Source organism: Zootoca vivipara, chromosome 4 (genome assembly GCF_965207765.1).
Source record: "Zootoca vivipara chromosome 4, rZooViv2.hap1.1, whole genome shotgun sequence".
Lineage (NCBI taxonomy): Eukaryota > Metazoa > Chordata > Lepidosauria > Squamata > Lacertidae > Zootoca > Zootoca vivipara.
The window spans coordinates 31,932,517-31,950,617 of record NC_142587.1 but is presented as its reverse complement, the minus strand read 5'-3'; the positions used below and the strand labels follow the sequence as shown (position 1 = coordinate 31,950,617).

General features: G+C 42.0%; 1 protein-coding gene across 1 annotated transcript in view; it reads left to right on the top strand.

Moving 5' to 3' along the window:
- The window catches only part of OCA2 (OCA2 melanosomal transmembrane protein), a 158,917-nt gene that overhangs the window by 103,120 nt on the left and 37,696 nt on the right, over positions 1 to 18,101 (top strand). Inside the window, exons 19-21 of the mRNA XM_035115521.3 lie at positions 7,939 to 8,066; positions 14,427 to 14,486; positions 16,062 to 16,166. Of these exons, the coding sequence (XP_034971412.1) occupies positions 7,939 to 8,066; positions 14,427 to 14,486; positions 16,062 to 16,166 (293 nt within the window). The remainder of the gene's footprint in view (positions 1 to 7,938; positions 8,067 to 14,426; positions 14,487 to 16,061; positions 16,167 to 18,101) is intronic.

The window sequence follows — 18,101 nt, the reverse complement described above, 5'->3', positions numbered from 1 at the left end:
TAAGGTGCATCTCCCTCCCAAATGGTTGATTAACATGTTGAGTATTCCCTGTGAAAATATCTCACAGCAAATATCTCACAGCATTCTGGGTGTTCTGGGCAATTTTGGTTATTCATTAATGGCTATCTGGCATTAAGTGTGAACCAGCTGCGCAGTGACATGAGAGTATTGTTTCTGGTGCCGCTCTTGTAGGTCTGGTCAGCACAATTTGTCACCCATCATGCTGAATGCAGTCCATTGGGGTTTGATAATCTGCCGAGTTTTCTGCCTGTCTTTGACTGTAAAAATAAGGAGGATGTGAATGACTTGTTATGTCTGACAAGCTACTCTTAGCTTGCTGTGTTGTGCGGACTGATTCTATATCATATGGATTGTTCCAGTTTCTCACTTTATTTGGCTGTTGCTGGGTTACTGAAAGTGACATGTTAACACATATCCCTTCCAGCTTGCAAACTGCCTACACTCATTTTATCTTTGGCATTTGAAGTGTAATTTTAGGTCTGAACCATAACTCATACACATCATTAGAAATCTCTTCATCTCAGATGGCATACAACTAAATGTGTGGTCTTCACGGTTTAAAAGTATTTTGTCTGATATAACTTGTAGTGATAAGGAAGTTATTTCTATAGTGTTTGATCTGTGATGGTTTGAGCTGGAGGTTTTGCACATGCAAATCATCGTGTAGTGTACAGAAATTAAGAGATGGGTGTGCACATCTAAACTTATTGACAGTGGAAACAGAAGGGCATTTTTTTAACCTATCATATGGGTTGTGCTGGAAGACAGTGGCAATGCAACTCTAGGCATGTTTACTCAGAAGTAAGCCCCACTGTGTTAAATAGGGTTTACTCTTAAAAAATGACAACCTCAGAATTGTGGACTTGACATTCAGGTGGTAGAGTGACATGAATGATGGTGGAAAAGTAGGAATTCTTCAGGAATTTTCTCTTTGTGAATTCTGAAGGTAACATGTTGGCTACCACTGATGTACATAAGCATGTGTTTATAAACTGCCATTGGAACCTTTCTTATTTGGGTTGCATTTTAAATATGTGACTTCAGCACTGCAATATGTCTTTATTTTACTTAATCTGACATCCAATTCTTCAGCAAAATGCATTATTGCCAGAGCATTCAACTAGAATTTCATTGTACCACTCTGATTAGAAGCCCCCCTGTTTTATTGTTATTCCTTTTTGTAATTTGCATAATATGTAAGAATTTCTGGAAAAAAATACACCAGAGAAATTAACCACCCTAATTGCAAAGGGCAGCAACAGAACCCCCTCAGGCAGCACTTCCAGTTCCTTAAACAAATGACATTGAAATGCATTATGTAAATTGCCAGGGAAATTGCATCTTAAAACACAAACAAATGACACCTGAGGAAGTGGCAGGATTTGCACATGTAATTCCTCTTTATTTCTCTGTTTGTTGATGCTTAGGTAGTCAAGCAGGATTGCTGGCTTTAGCAGTGACTTCCATGCTTAAATGAATGAACATAACAGGCTGGTAGCTGAGTAGCCATGTGTGACCCTTGCCTGGAGTACTGTCTAGCAGTGATAAAATGTTTACATTACTCTGGGGTGTCTCATACACTCAAACTGAAATTACTTCTGAAGTTTTAAAATGGGGTGTAGCGAGAGCTGTAGCAGTGCTTGTCTTGCTTAAAATTAGCTCCTTGCTAGAATTCATATTTTGTGATACTGTTTGTTACCTGCATTGAGCTGCTTGTAAGATAGAGAAGGAGGATACAGTTTTTTTCAGGTTCCCTGAAAAAGATGGAAGAATCAGGACTGGTGCCTACCCCCCTGCATATCACATGGTGCCAGGAACAGAACAAAAATCAAATGGAGGACCAGGACTTCCGCCTGATGCCTCCTGACTAAACTCTTCTCCCTAGTTTTGCTACCCCTCACAGCTCAATAGTAGAGATAGGAACATAGGGAACTGCCTTCCACTAAATAAAACCTGAACCTGGGACCTTCTATAAGCAAAGCAGATCCTCCACTGCTGAACTATGGCCCATCCTCAAATGGAAACGAAGTCTGAGCTGAAGATTGGTGGCATGTTCACTTGGCAGCATCATCCATCCTATTTCAGAGTCCTTCTTGGAAGGAGGCTGGGGAAACCCAGCCAGATAGGTGGGGTGCAGTTGTTGTTGTTGTTGTTGTTGTTGTTGTTGTTGTTGTTGTTGTCTTAAGTTTGGTGAGAATCAAGATCTCACTAAGGCACAAGGATGGTGTGGCAGCCAGACTGATTTCGAAACCTGGCCATTGTGACTTGGAAGCTGCTGGTGCTACAATCAGGTCCTGGTTTCTAGTCCTAATGACCTTCTGGAGAGCATCCCTTCCGTTTTGGCCTTGGCCCTGTAGGCTTCTGACTCTTGATCAGGCATGCCCAAACTTCGGCCCTCCAGATGTTTTGGACTACAATTTCCATCTTCCCCGACCACTGGTCCTGTTAGCTAGGGATCATGGGAGTTGTAGGCCAAAACATCTGGAGGGCCGCAGTTTGGGGGTGCCTGCTCTTGATAATCCAGTTGGTGCTGCTGGACAGCTCCGCTGCTGTTCAGCTCTTCAGTCGTAAAAATAAAAAAATAAAAAACTTCCTGGCTGAGCTGATCTGCTTCCCTTGCCTAGATTGTAAGACTGAAACAGATCATGGAAATGGCAGCAATCTTTTGCTTTCTCCGGGGCTCCCTGGAAATGAGGGAGCATCATAACTTCCTGTTTTTAAAAGCACCTGTGCAGAGTAAAAAGATTACTATCATTCTCATTTTCTGTCTTCTGGCAGATTCAAACAAACAACTTTAATGACTTAATTGTGTGTATGCGCACGCACACACACAAACACGATAAGACCATTAAGGTTGTGATTTGAACCTGCATGTTACATGTAATTCCTTGATTCTTTGATATAAACCAGGCCTCTGGTTTAGAGCTTTGTGTAGCAGAATTATGTTCTCTGAAACTGGGATGGGAGCCATTAAGTCTAGATGAACCTTATTGCTAAATATACAGTAGAGTGAATGTGGCAGCTGATCTGGCCATTACCATCTGGTGTAAGAGGAAGGTGGCGGGGTTGTGTGGGAGCGAGAGCCAGAGCATTCATGTTACCCTCTTACTCCCTGAGCTATGTGAGGTTTTGTTGTACTGCCACAGGGTGAGCCAGTGTTGTGACTGCTGTCTCCACATGGCAAACTCAGCCTGGATCAGATTTTTTTTGCACTTGTTCTAACAGGCTCAGGCTCAGCTGAGTACAGAAATCCAATCTGTGATGAATTAGGCTCAAACTGGACATGATACTAAATGCGTCATTGGCAACCATCTCAGTTTTATTTTTATATAAAATTAATAACATATATGGGAGGCAATTTTCATTGGGAGCACAGCACATAGAAAGGGGAGTTTTACCCCTCTCCTCCCCAGTCAACAACAACAACAAAATTCCCTAGCAAGAATTTTTGAAGAACAAGATCATCTATGTATAAAAATAAAATAAGAAAAAGACACCATACTGGTGAAATGGGAACAGACCTACTAGACCATCTGTTGAGGTAGATTTTCTTCTCTCTCTCTTTTTGCTTTTTAATCTTTTATGTTCAACATTATAACTGGTTTTCTCATTACCTTTTTCATGCGATAAGTTGATTGAGAAGTGTTGAGACTGTAAAAATGAAATTACGTGAAATAATTGATTTTAGAAAGTAAACAAAGAAATTCCCCAGTGCTCAAAAGAACAGCTTTCTCTTATCACATGCCATGAAAACAGGATTTGTTTTCATTCAGGGGAAAATGTTGCTCGAGTGAGGCACAAAGTAACTGCCCGGCCATATGAATGATTTTGAGACTTCGGCCTATCTCTGTGTGCTTGTGTGAGTGCTGGCAAACGAAGGATGCAAATGCAACACTGGGCATTTCCAGATCATTAGTTTACTGTGCTGAGGCCTACAGAATCTTTGGGTGATCAATGGCGGCATGGGGACTAATTGTGGCAGCTGGCCAACCCATCTGATTGTTTCCATTTAGACTTGACCAGAGTATAGCAAGGAAAGAAGCTATAGAACAGTGACTCCCACATCACACAAATGACACACAAATCAGGACCTTGGTCTGTATCACAGGGCAAATGTAAGGGGAAATCATGCTCTCCTTGGAACATCTAGTCCAGCAGTCACTTAACCTTGTATCCTGCTGACTCGAAGCATTCCCACAACGTGGTGGGCAATGGTGGGGCTGAGGAAAAGCTCAGTTAATGATGCCAGGACATGAAGTCCATCAGATGCACATTACAGATGTGAAGGAGAGAACTCATTGTGAGGCTGTTTACAGTGACAGGCCTCTGCTTCTTGTAACGAGTAGTTCTGCCCTAAGTTTTTGTTCTTCCTGGAACTCTCATGAGTTTGCTCAAAAGATCTGCTGTGTACCAATATGAGTTTTAGAACCATATTAAAGCCCGGTGCACTTAATGCTATCACTGTGCTCGCAGGCAGAAGCAATTACCATTTACAGTGAAGTGCTCATTATTGTAAGCACAATGAGGCAAAAATCGCAGTCACGATGGAGCAGGGTTAACTATCATTACACTGTGTTCTACACCTCACTGGCGCCTCTGAAAACCAGTCTAAATATATTTACTAAATAAGTTTGTGACCAGCCCTCTAATTGGCCCCAAGTTCCATGGAGAGGCATGAGCAAGAAGGATGATTCCGGAAGGAGTATTCGCAGCAATTAATTCACATACCATTGAGAGTTTAGTGCCTTGTGAAAAGTTATTTCACAGACAAAGCCTATAGATGTGCTTCTGCTGGAGGTGATGACTATTATTATACCCCTGGATAGCATGGAAGAAAGCCTTATACTCTGTAAAAGATTAAAGAGTCTATATCACTTTTTACATAATGCTGTATATGGAAATAGGATATGAATACTGAAAGAACCTGGGGGATTTTTTTCCTCTTTGGCAAAAAGCTCTAACCTTCTTTAACCCATGTCAAACAGGCAGAATTGCTACAGGCTTTTACAGAATATTTGATGAAGATTTCCCCTATAGTAACTTCCCCAACTTTAAATAATTTATTTCAAACCACTTGCCAAACATTTTGGAGGGGGGGGGGAGCAGCATGCAGGCTGGCACAATCCTCCTTTTTATTATCGATCCATTACCTAAGCATCTTTTTTTAAAAAAATCACCTTGGACAGAACATTTGTGTTTAAAACTGCAGTGGTTTCTGAAGATGCAGGCATGCTTGGTTCAAACAGAAAGTTTCTGGCATCATTAAAAGGGCAGTTTAAAGAAATGTATGAAGGCCCAAATATTTTATAAGCAATGCACCCATATTTGTTATTGGGAATCATGGGCTAATATTCTGGACAGAAAGAGACAGTCATAAATTAGCTCTAGTCGTTGTCAGTAATCACTAGGATGGGTAGTTTACTTCCATGCATCTGCCTGAGAAGCTGATCCATCAAAGAGAGTGTGCACTGAAGATGCTGGGTCCCATCTCACCAAAGATGGCTCTGCGTCTTCTGTGAGTGGGAGTCTACCCTAGTCACATATAAAGCAGGCAGTGAGTTTGTGCCCCGTTGTAAGAGCAGGTGGTGTGGTGTGGTCTGTGTGCAGGGCCAGATTTAGGTTTGATGAGGCCGTAAGCTACTGAAGGTAATGGGGCCCTTTATATGTCCAGCTGTCCTTTGTCAACGACAAATTGTCACTGCTTTTTGTGTTGAATGTATGCTATATGGTAATTTATGGACCTAATAGGTATCGGAAGCATAGCTGCCAAGTTATCCCTTTTTTAAAGGGATTTTCCCTTATGCTGAATAGGCTTCCTCGCGAGAAAAGGGAAAACTTGGCAGCTATGATCGGAAGACATTTGCACATGTTGCCATGCAACCAGTCCATGCAGAATGTAGGCACCCTATATATAGGAATGAGCAAACCAGTGATATTTTAGGGAGCAGGCTAGCAGGCGGGGCCCATTACTTGCATCATAGGAGTCTGTTAGCTAGGGATGATGAGAGTTGTAGTCCCAAAACAGCTGGAGGGCAGAGTGTGGGGATGCCTGCTCTGTGACATCGCAGAGGATTCTGGAGTGCATCTCTTCATTTGAATACCAATTCACTGGCACTTGTAAAATATCGCTGCCCCAAGTGACCAGTTGCACTATTTTTTTTTTGCATTCAGATTATCCCTCCTAATAATCTCATTATTATCCGGCTATGTGTGCTTAGTGGTATATGAAGTACATTTAGGATTTTAACAGGTGGCACCATGAGCGCATATTTGATATTTTCCACAAAAAATAATTCATTTAAAGTTGTAAAGCTTTCTAACTATTTCAGACCCCCCCCCCCTCCGGAGCTTTTCATATGAGCCAACCAAGAGTCACCATATTAAAGGAGGCAGGCTTTCATTATTAGTCATCTTGAAAGACTGCAGCTGTTCCCACAATCTTTTGTTTACCCTTTATTTGAATTTTGATGTTCTTTGCTTGCACAGTCCTTGTTTAGACATTTTCCTTCATAAATTCAGTGTTGACATTGATATCTTCAGAAACCTTATTTTTTTTTTCTGGGTAAGAAAACCACAACATATTAAAAATACAAAAGTCTCAAAAGCACGCTTGCTATTTCTGTTACCTATTTATTTCCTCTGAGACTGCACAGTATATGGAAACTCCCTGTGGAGGAGGTATTTTAGAATTTCACATAAAGCACAACATAATAAATGTTGCTAGAATTCCTCTTTTCTTGACACTCATTGGAAACTGTCACTGAAACTTATATATACCAGTTCCATAAAAATGAATACTGGCAACAGCCACAGAGTGCCATGCACTACCACAATGTTTTCCAGCATGTGGTGGAATCCGCTTGGTAACTGGTCTGTGTGGGAGGAATCCCAAAGGACTATGAATGCAACCCCTTACTCTCCTCAGGATGGGATATTTATGATAAGGAAATGTTGTGTTTCCCCCAGAAACCGAAGACAGCACAGTTTTAAATGGGCAACGCAAATTGTGCGATGTATATATATTGCCTTTCGCTTTTATATCCAGCTGGGTGTAAACTTGCAATTATCAAATGAAGTTAGTGCTGTATATTAAAGACAGCTGTCTTATTGTAGAGCTTCCTCCAGGGGCTTCAGCACAGCTGGAAACTATATTTGTGAACCAAACCTTTTATGAAAGATAAGGGATTGGATCAAACGGTGTTGCTTAGCGGATGGTAAGGCTTCCGCCTGTGAATTGGGGAGGGAAGCCATTTTCATTCAACCCCCTTCCCACCTGTAGCTCCACCCCTATATATCTGTACTGGAGGGTCTCCAGAACAAATTTAGGGGAGCATAGGAGGCTGGAGGTGGGAGGAGGAATTACTGACAACAGCTTCTGGTCCTCTGTTCTGTTGATGGAAGTCTTACTGTTGACTGACACTGTGGAATGCATCCCTGTGCCTTCTTTGTAGATGCAGAATACACCAAGTCAATCTATTGGCTCTGCCAGCTGGAGAATCATAGTTATGGTCAAATATGAGCCTCTTTATTCAAGTGCAGCCCTCATAGGTGTTCGGTTTTGGTTCACAGCCAGAGACATTGGATATCGGGTTAAATACAAGAGTAGGACAAGTTTAAGGTTGCTGCCAGTTTCCTGGTTCCCTTGCCTCCAATAGGCAGCTATTCAACAGGATTAGTATGGAGATGCAGAGATGGGAGAAGTTCCATTTGTTGAATTATTGCTAGATGTGAAAGAGCCCTGACAATTAACCAAAACAATTGTAGCAAACTGCTTCTGAGTATGTGCTACTGCACAACATAAACATGCTTTAATACACCCACAAATAAAATTAAGAATTGCCTCTTGAAGAAATTCAGGTAAATGCTTGAAAGTCAATAAGGCTGTATTCATGCTGTTTCTCCCCTCCTTTTATGCAGGGTGGATTGCTATGCTGGGAGCAATATGGCTTCTCGTGTTAGCCAACATTCAGGATTTTGAGATGATTCTGAGTAGAGTGGAATGGGCAACACTCCTTTTCTTTGCAGCACTGTTTGTTTTAATGGAGGTAAGAAGAAGAGTTACAAATAAAATAAAATAAAATCCCTGTAAGTTTTGATGCCTTGAAGTAGATGGTAGAATAACAGAGGAAATCTTTGCACACTCACACAGGAGAGGAGATTGCAATAGGCCGTTCCTTTGAAATTGAAGAGGCGTGTATGCTGCAGCACTCTGGTTAAGATGAGATTCTAGATTTCATTGTATATGCAACTTCAGTGCCTATTACTATGACAAGTGGAATATGTGTGGAAGGAAGTCTTGTGTACCCATCCATTGGGTCCCAGTCAGTGTAGCCTTTACTGTTACCCTTTAGCCCAGGAGTGAAAAAGAAAGCTTTGACCACCCTCACAATGTTACCATTACTATTCCTTAGAAGGGAATGGCAACCATTCATTTGCATTGCAGAAAGTAACCGGATGAAGTCAGTGACATGGTAAAGCAAGGCCAAGGCTTTGCTTTTGCTGCTTCTCATTAATCCATTGCTTTGAAATGACAGAGACATGAATGCTACAGGTCTCTTTTGTTAACATGAGTTTCTAGATTCCATTGTATATGCTACTTAAATGCTGATTGTTATCACAAGTGGAACATGTGTGGGCAGAGGGTTTGTATATTGCAGATTGCTATGCACCGGTGCCTCATTCTTCATCAGAAGTGAAATACCAGCCATTTATTTATACTGTAGAGAGTAAATGGGTGCAGTCAGGGACAGTGGCAGAGCAAGCTGATTGGGAGCCTGGGGTGGCATGCGTGCCCTGTGCCCAGGGGCAGGGCCAGCCGCCCACAGGGGTGGGGGCAGCCTTCCATGGGTCAGGGCGGGACACTCCTCAGGGCCTCCGAGGAGTCTGCCTGCCTCCTCCCACTCAGCTGCCCTATAGCTGAGGGGGAGGCGGTGGGCGGACCGTTTGGGGCAGCGCGGAGCCTGCGGGTGCTCAAGCCACCGCGCCACTCCTAGGAGAGGCACATGGCTCAGGCAAGCTGCAGGCCCTGCGGTGAGTGCCCCCCCCACCATTTTGTCACCCCCCTCAGTGGTGACACCCGGGGCACCCCCCCACTGCACCCCCTTCCTCCACCCCTAGTCAGGGATCCACTAAGGTAGGGCTAAGGCTTTCTTTGCTTCTGGTAAATCAAGTGTCTGGGATAGGTTACCTCCCTCTGCCACCTGTGTGCCAGATTGCATCCCATTGACTTTGAATTCGGTGGAAGCCACTGAGAAAAAAGGAAGCCTTCACCTGCATATTTATCTTTGTTTTCTTTCTTGGTGCCATAGTATCTGGGTTTTAAGAACCCGAGAGAAAAAGAGAAATCATGTTGTAAATACCTTTCAGGAAGGGAGGAAGGTGTATGGAGGGGCACATTGTACAAATGCCAGAATCTTTGTCACTGAGTGCCAGCATGTGCTTTACTGCAACACGTTTGCTTAACCACAGTGCACTGTTTTCATGGAGAAAGTAGAGGAGGATAGATAGGACAGAACTGAGACAGAGGCTACATCTTTTCCAAGTGACCTCAACTGTTTGTTATCCATGGCCTACGTATCATGTTCACTCATGTTTCTACTGTATGGATGCATGGACCAAGGGACCATTTTGTTTCCCCAAATGCTGAAACGGGGCCTGAATAGAACTGTGCTCAGTGCATACCTCGTGTGTGTGTGTGTGTGTTCGTGAGACCTTAGCAAGTGTAGTAGCTCTGATGTACACACAAAACATATGCAAGATTCCTTGTTGAAACAGAAACAGAGATTCCTCGTTGTGCATGTGGAACTGTCATCTCCACTGAAGTGACTAGAGAAGTCTCAATTGGCCACAGCTGCATATGTCGTTCTGAAGACCACACATCCAGTTGCGGCATAAAGGAGTTTGCAGCATATCACTGTCTCCTGATAAAAGGATGGTGACCCTTAAAAGGAGTCTATACCCTTTAGTGTCATCAACCTAAGTTAGACTGCAGGATAATGTCTGTTCAGGCTTGAAAGAGCAATTTCTTCACAGTAGATTTACCAGTTTCAGGAAATATTATTTGCACAATCATATAGCCAGCTTGCGAAACAGAGCTCAGAGACAATGCAGGACATTGGCTATAGATGTTTAGTAGAAATAGAAACTTTTCCTGTGCTTGCCAGTGTTCCATTCCTATGTCTCCAATGAGAAAAAAATTAATTAAAACCAGCAAGGGTGAAGCATTTTTCAGGGGGAGCAGTTAACCACTCTGCTGATTCTCACCTTTAAGAGTCATTGATTACCTAGACTGGTGTTAGGAGAGCAGCACAGGGCTACGAATTCAGTATTTTCCTTGCAGTGTCTAGTTCTATCCTTGAGAAATAAGTTGGTTCAAGGAGACGGAATCAGTATGTGTGTCTATACAACTCCAACAATCATTACTGGCCCCAACAACATCCAACATACCATCTCAGGACTATTTAATTGCTCATCTTCTAACATTGTGTATGCCATCAAATGCCAACGGTGCCCTTCAGCTCTCTATATTGGACAAACAGGCCAAACCCTACGCCAAAGGATAAATGGACATAAATCTGACATCAGGAACCATAAGACTGAAAAACCAGTAGGAGAACACTTCAATCTCCCAGGACATTCTATACAAGATCTCAAAGCAGCTGTTTTATTACAGAGAAATTTCAGGAACAGACTGGAAAGGGAAGTTGCTGAATTGGAAATCATTACCAAGCTTAAAACCATGGAAGCATCTGGGATGAATAGAGATATCGGATTCTTATCTCATTATGCATGATCAAGCTTTCTTTAGCACCTCAGCCCAGGACTAATTGCAGCCATCAGCAGCCATTAACACCCATCTACAGGTTTACCACTCCCATCAGCCCATCTCCCATTCCCACCCACCCCCACCACCCTCTGTATATATATAGGGTCTGACACTTCTGTTTCTAGTGTATCTGAAGAAGTGTGCATGCACACGAAAGCTCATACCAAAATATAAACTTAGTTGGTCTTTAAGGTGCTACTGAAGGAATTTTTTTATTTTGCTTCGACTCAGACCAACACGGCTACCTACCTGTAACTGTATACAACTCCAGCAGGTGGAGTATATTAGGGCTGTGTGCTTCCCCCAGAAATATTATTCAGGACCCAATCCATGTTTTGAAATGAAATTCAAAGTGACTTACAAAAATGAACTTGAAAAACTAGTATAAAAACAAGTATAAAACAACCTAAAATTGACAAGTAAGAGAGAGAGATATAAAAACAAATTCAGTTGCACCCCACCCTACCCAAAGATAAAAGACTAGAGAGATGCTACTGCATCTTATTCTTGCAGGGGTGACAGCATGAGAAAGCCAATTTAGAGTGCTTTCCTCCATTGTTCTTGAATCATCTTTGAATCTGGATATGACCTTCAACCCTAATTTTTATCTAGGAATTTTGAAGATGGAACCTTGAGAGTCTATATTACCAGCTAAGCCACACTAATGGCTTTTAGCTGATTTTTTTTTGGCAGACATTCTCTATAGGTCTGACGCTTATGGCGCTCAGTTGTGACTTATGGTGGTGTTTTCAGTGCCATTCCTCACTGAGTATTCAGCCCTTGACTTAACAGTGAAACAGAGAAAGGAAGTTCAACAGGTTTGAGCTACTGGGAATTAAGGTTATTTTGGTGGTTCTGTCAGAGGCATCTGTACTATATACTCCTCCTGTCTTTTATGACACTGCAAACATGATGTTTGCTCTTTATTTTATGTGCTTTTGGTTTACCCACTAGAGCAGTTAATGCTTGAAACAAGCAGACAGTTGAATGTGTACTGTGCCTTGGAAACTTGAGGAGAATGCACTTTCTGATTCACATTTAGGTGGTGGCTTGGGTGTGCTACTGTTCCACCTGTATTTGCTGCAGTAAACCTGTAGCCATGATTCTATAAGCAGGAGATGCATATCACCATAGACTTGGTGGACATGTGTCATAGAAACACCTGTGAACCCAGTCTGCCATATAAAGTCTAAAGCATGATTCCGCTGTTATTTCCAACATAGGCAACAGCTGGAAAGAGCATACATGTTAATTCCCATTGAATACTTGATGATGATGATGATACCCCACCCATCTGGCTGAGTTTCCTTAGCTACTCTGAGTGGCTTACAGCATATCCAAAAACATCATGAAAACATCAAGCATTAAAAACTTCCCGATACAGGGCTGCCTGAAAACACTGGGTGCATGTTATTGCAGCAGATTCACAGCAGTGTATTCAAAATGGACGACCCCCTTAACAAACAAACAAACAAACATTCAAAACACCATTGTTTGGGTGCCTGAGATATCAAAAAATGGTAAAGAACATTCTGACTGAGGATGAAAGAAGAGTCAGTAATAGAACGTTTCAAGTTGATGGAGCTGTCTTGAGGGATGCGGAAAGTTCTTTTGTTTAGAAGAGGATGATATTTGAGATTTGTGAGGGTCTGCATTTCAAATACTAATTCCAAAAAAGTAACTAGTTACCGGTATATTCTTTTTTTTTTTTTGCTACAGACCACTAGCTACCTTTACAGATGTAAAAGCTTTGGCACAACTGCTGAGCTACACAACTGGGATTACTTGAAACAACTATGATGCCTGAAACCACTTGTGCATAACAAAAATACTGGAACAGAAAGGGCTATGTAGAGAATGCAGGTCATCTTTAGGAGTATCTCCTAAAAACTACAGACCACATGAAGACATTATAACGATCTCTATCCTGGAAATCCATGCTCTTATTAGTTTTAGCAAGGAGTGGGAACCCTCACACCAAACTATATTAACAAGAAATGGGGAAAAGCCCCCTAAAAGCCAACTAATAAAAAATAAAATAAGAAAGAATATAATCTCCCAGAGTCCTTGGGTAGGAATACAGATCTGCTGATGGTTCTTCCTGGTACATGAATGGGATTTGGTCAGGTGGGACTGCCTGGGTTATTTTCAAAGGTGGAACTCTACGCGACTCCCCAGTGATTAAATTTCAAACAGTGTTCCTAGAAGAAGAGATGTGATTTTTAAACTTTGAAGCATTGCTTCAAATGGGAATAAAATGTCTGCGTTATTGCCTTTTGATTAAATGTGGTTTCCAGAGCAACAAGTACAAACCAGTGTATTTTCTGCTAGGAGTACTAATCTCGTCAACTCTGCTAGTTATGCTACATTTTAGGCTGATATATAGCAATGTAGGTAACAATTTGTTTTTTTGCTGTTCTGAAGTTTCTACCTTCCTGGGTTATGCCAAATCGACAACTTCATCACATAATCATAGATGCAGCTTCCAAGTTCTTGTTGTGAATTTTTGCCCACACTGAGGTGGACCTGCCCAAAGAGATGAAAACAAAAGAAAGGCAGGAGCCCCCCCATTATTCAGGGGCTCTTAAGTGCACATTTAACTTGATTTAATATGACCAAGCCCCCATCCTTTTGTTAGTGAAACTTCAAGTCCTGATGACCCCAAGCCGGGGCTATTTGTCCTGAAGGTTCTATGGCCTTTCTGTTTACTGGATCTGGAAACTGAGCCTGAACTCTGAAATCTTCTCCGAAGTTGTTGACGAGATAACTGGCTCTGAAGCTAAGAGGAGAACCCCATAACTTTCAGACTCTCTCTCTTTTTATAATAATTTTTTATTAACTTTTTCCAAATAAACAAACCAAACAAAAAACATTTTTTATACAATTCATCTTATATTCACCCATCTCAGTTCATTTGGCTCTGCCAAGCTGTGACTTCCCTCCCTCCCATCATTTGGCTTTATTTCTCACACTTATCTCGCAGTTCCTTTTTACCCATAACTTTAAGACTCTCTGGGGAGCTCTCCATGGTCCTGCAGAACCTGAGTCAGTTACCCGTAACATTTGCCTACTGCCAGCACCTGCCAACTGCTACTGGTTGAGTGCAATTGAAGGTCAGTGCCTATAATGTGTGGCATAGTGCCTCATGGATTCCTCTTAAGGTGGCCAGAATAGGACCCTATTTTGGCTAAACTGAAAAGCTTATTGGTTGCTTTCTGGCTCAGTTAAGGGACAAGGTAAATGTGGACTGTCACAGTTATTTTGTGAGGGACAAAATAGGCAAAGTTATAGCTTTAATAATTATATTAATAATTGATAGTTAATAATTAAGTAACCAACTTTTAGTATAATTCTTACCATGAGAAGTTTGTTCGATGGAAGTTTAATTGAACCAACTTCTCTTGGTAAGAATTGTAATAAAAGTTAGTGGATCAAATATTTCCTTGCTTATTGGTAGATCTGTTTTGAAGGGAGGAGTGAGCCACCAAAACGGTCTTTCCAACTCTGTACTAAGGGCTATTTTATATAAACATTTAAAGTGTGCATTAAATAAATGTTGATTTTTCCTCCCCGCATCTAGGCTTTGGCTCACCTTCATTTAATAGAATACATTGGAGAACAGACAGCTTTATTAATAAAGGTACCATTTATAATAACATCTTGCCATGCAGAAATGGAGAAACTTCTTTGTTGCATATATACAAAGTATTGTATTATTAAACTACAGTGTGCATTCTGATGTCAGGGATACAAAGAGTATGCCTTGGGCTCTTTTATGTGTTACATTTCTCCCATCTGACCCTGGATGCAACAAAATTATGAACACCTTCAGCAGTGAAATAATGGATTCCCCCCTTTTGGATATGTGATTGTAATGTGTTCAATAAAGCAAGCTCATTACAAAGAGATACAGACTGTTTCCCATCACAGATGACATTAGTGGTATTTAGCACTAGGAGAGTATCAGTGCAATTGTGCAGAGAGCCAATGTCAGGAGTCTGCACTGTTGGGAATCCAATGCATCCTGTGCCACAACTCGGAGGACACCTGTCCTCTGAAAACCCAAATACGTCCCTTCTGCTCCTTGCTTTGCTATCCGATACCCTGCCCTCTTCAAGAGAGAGTGAGAGAGCAAGGAGAAGCATCAACCTTAACAGACCTTTTCCTCTCCATCTTGTTGGTGCTGTAGATGGAACCCAGAAGGAAATGTCTGCACAATAGCAAAGTGGAAGACTTGGGGCTGCTCCCCCTTCCCTGAAACAGGAGCTCACATTGACTGTAGAGTCACTTAGAGAGAGCTGTTAAGACCTTGATCAGAGGTGGAGAACTTCACACCTACAGGCTTCATTAGGCCTGCTATGTCTCCCTGTATGGCCCACGAGGCCATTATGGCCACACCTTACCCAACTGCCTTCAGATGTGGGGCTGTTAAAGTTGCGGTGGCACCTGCAACTCCCCTTGTTAAGGTGCTTTGAAGGCCTAACTATCAGCTGATTGTTGGGTCTTCAAAGTGCAGTGCAGGGCTCTGTGCAAGCACTGATAATGAGTGGATTGTTCAAGCACCCCCAAACTCGGCCCTCCAGATGTTTTGGGACTACAACTCCCATCATCCCTAGCTAACAGGACCAGTGGTCAGGGATGTTGGGAATTGTAGTTCCAAAACATCTGGAGGCCCTGGGGATGCCTGGGATTGTTGGTGCTTGAAGAGAGCTCAACACATCCAGCACTGCCTGCCTGTTGGGGCTTCGGAGACCAGCCTTGATAATCAACAGGGGTTGTCTGGGTCCACCAGGAACTTCCTAGTGCAGTTGAAGGGACTGGAAGATGTCACTTGAATTCAAAGTCCTTCCTTGAGCCCTTTAAATCTAAGTCACTACCCCTGGCAATAGAAGAATAAGAAAAATCTCCATTTACAAACTGGAATTTCCCCCTTTCTCCAGAGGAGGCAGTTTAGTCAGACAATTATTGCACTGTTTTTACTTTTTTATGCACTTGCAGGTCACATCTGTTTTAAAGCATTGGGGTTGATTTATGTGGGAAATCTGCACAATTTTGGCTTTAGTTAAAAAAGAGAAACCAGTGTGGCAATTTGGGTCACAAAATAATAGCTTTCAGGGCAAAGGGGACTCTAAATTTCTTTCTTTCTTTCTTTCTTTCTTTCTTTCTTTCTTTCTTTCTTTCTTTCTTTCTTTCTTTCTTTCTTTCTAAATACCAGGTGGTGCCTGAAGACCAACGCTTGACAGTTGCCATCATTTTAGTACTCTGGGTCTCTGCCCTGGCATCATCCCTCATTGATAATATTCCATTCACTGCTGCAATGGTAAGTTGCATTTTCTTCTGTTAAGGGGCTGTAGGGGAGAGAAGTACAAAAACAGTAGTGTATACCTGGGCCAGTGATGGTTTCCTTCCAGTCCTCACTAATATCAGTTTACAAAAGCCTGTTTCTTTGTTGCCAAGGGGTCCCTTTTGATAATGCTTTGGGGCGCCAGATTTAAAAGTTATGGTACAATAAAAAGAAAAGAGTTTGAGACGCAAGCTTGGTGTCTTTCTTCTCTAGGCTACCTTGAAAAACTGCATCTCACACCATACAATTTCACCTGCAGACTTCCAGTACTTTTAATTATGCTCTTTTAACCTTGGGCTAAGGGTCAGAAATTCCAGTGTCAGTGAGACAGTGTCTTTCAAAAATAACAAGAAACAGATATTCCAAATCTGAAATGTAATGGAGAAAATGAAGAAATAAGGTGTGGCAGCCAATGATGTCCCTCAGCTGGTAAGGCTCCCTTCAGAAGAGCAGGGAAGGGAGCAATTTTCAATGAATCTTCCTTCCCCTTGCAATCTCCCCATACCCTAAATCTGTTTCAGAACAGATGTCAGAAAAAGTGGAGCGCAACAAGAATTGCTGAAAATTGCTTCCTTTCCCATTCTGCTGGTGAAAACCTTATTGTCAGCTGGGCAGTGTGGTTGGATACAGCTCAAGCAGTTGATTAAAAACATGGTGGAAATGGAGCAAAAACTCTTTCAGGGTCAATGTCCATTGCAATGCTGGTTTGGTTAAAACAACAACAACATGGTGAATTAGAATTAGGAGAACCATCACTCTGATCACCACCAGTTTTTCGGAGCACATCAAAGCAGTGGTGCTGTTAGGGAAGGATTTGGGAGCAGAAGTCCAGAACCTCACTTTGCAGGATGAGCAGTAGCACCCCCAGATGCAACCAGGGTGGCCTGCCATGTTTTGAAGAATATGAAGTAATACACACAGCTTTCTAACACAGAGAGTGTCCCATAAGACCATGAAGTCGCCAGGACCATGAAGTTCAGAGTCTAAAATTACTTACCTGAAGCACTGCATCAGTCAGGGAATGACAGATAAGCAAAGCATAAAGATTGTTGTAAATACAAAGGAAAAGCAGTATAAAGTCAAAATGAGGAAATCAATGGCTATACCTATTCAAGATTTATTTAAGACATGCCAAATGCCACAAAGGGACAATCTAGTGTTGGAGATGGTAAACATGCCAGGTGGGATACAAAAGTCAAATGAAAGAAACATGAGTTTGTTCCTTTATTTCCACTTAAATGAATGGAGTTGCTATTCCGAACCCGGCTAACATATGATGCCTTCCAGTGTGTAGGAAAAGAAGGATGCTGCTGCATTTGAGGGTCATTGCTACAGCGGAAATTATAAGCCAAATACTTATTGGATTATACCCACTGCCTCTTTTAAACATTTCCATGGGTATAGTTGAAGCAACTGTTGGATCTTTTATTGGTAACCCAGTTGGTTTTAGTATCCAGTACCAGTAATGAATTAAGAGCGTTTGCAGTGGAAAGATCTATGCAGTGATTCCTTTAGCACCAAATCAGAACTAATATGATTCTAATATGATTACAGTCATACCTCGGTTTAAGTACGCTTCGGTTTGAGTACTTTCAGTTCAAGTACTCCGCGGACCCGTCTGGAACAGATTAATCCACTTTCCATTACTTTCAATGGGAAAGTTCGCTTCAGGTTAAGTACGCTTCAGGTTAAGTACGGACTTACAGAACCAATTACACTCATACTTTGGGTTAAGTACGCTTCAGGTTGAGTACTCCGCGGACCTGTCTGGAACGGATTAATCCACTTTCCATTACTTCCAATGGGAAAGTTCACTTCAGGTTAAGTACGCTTCAGTTTAAGTACTCCTCGGCAGAGTACAAGGAGTCACAGGATCATCCCTTGGATCAGAAGACCAATACTTCTTTGGAC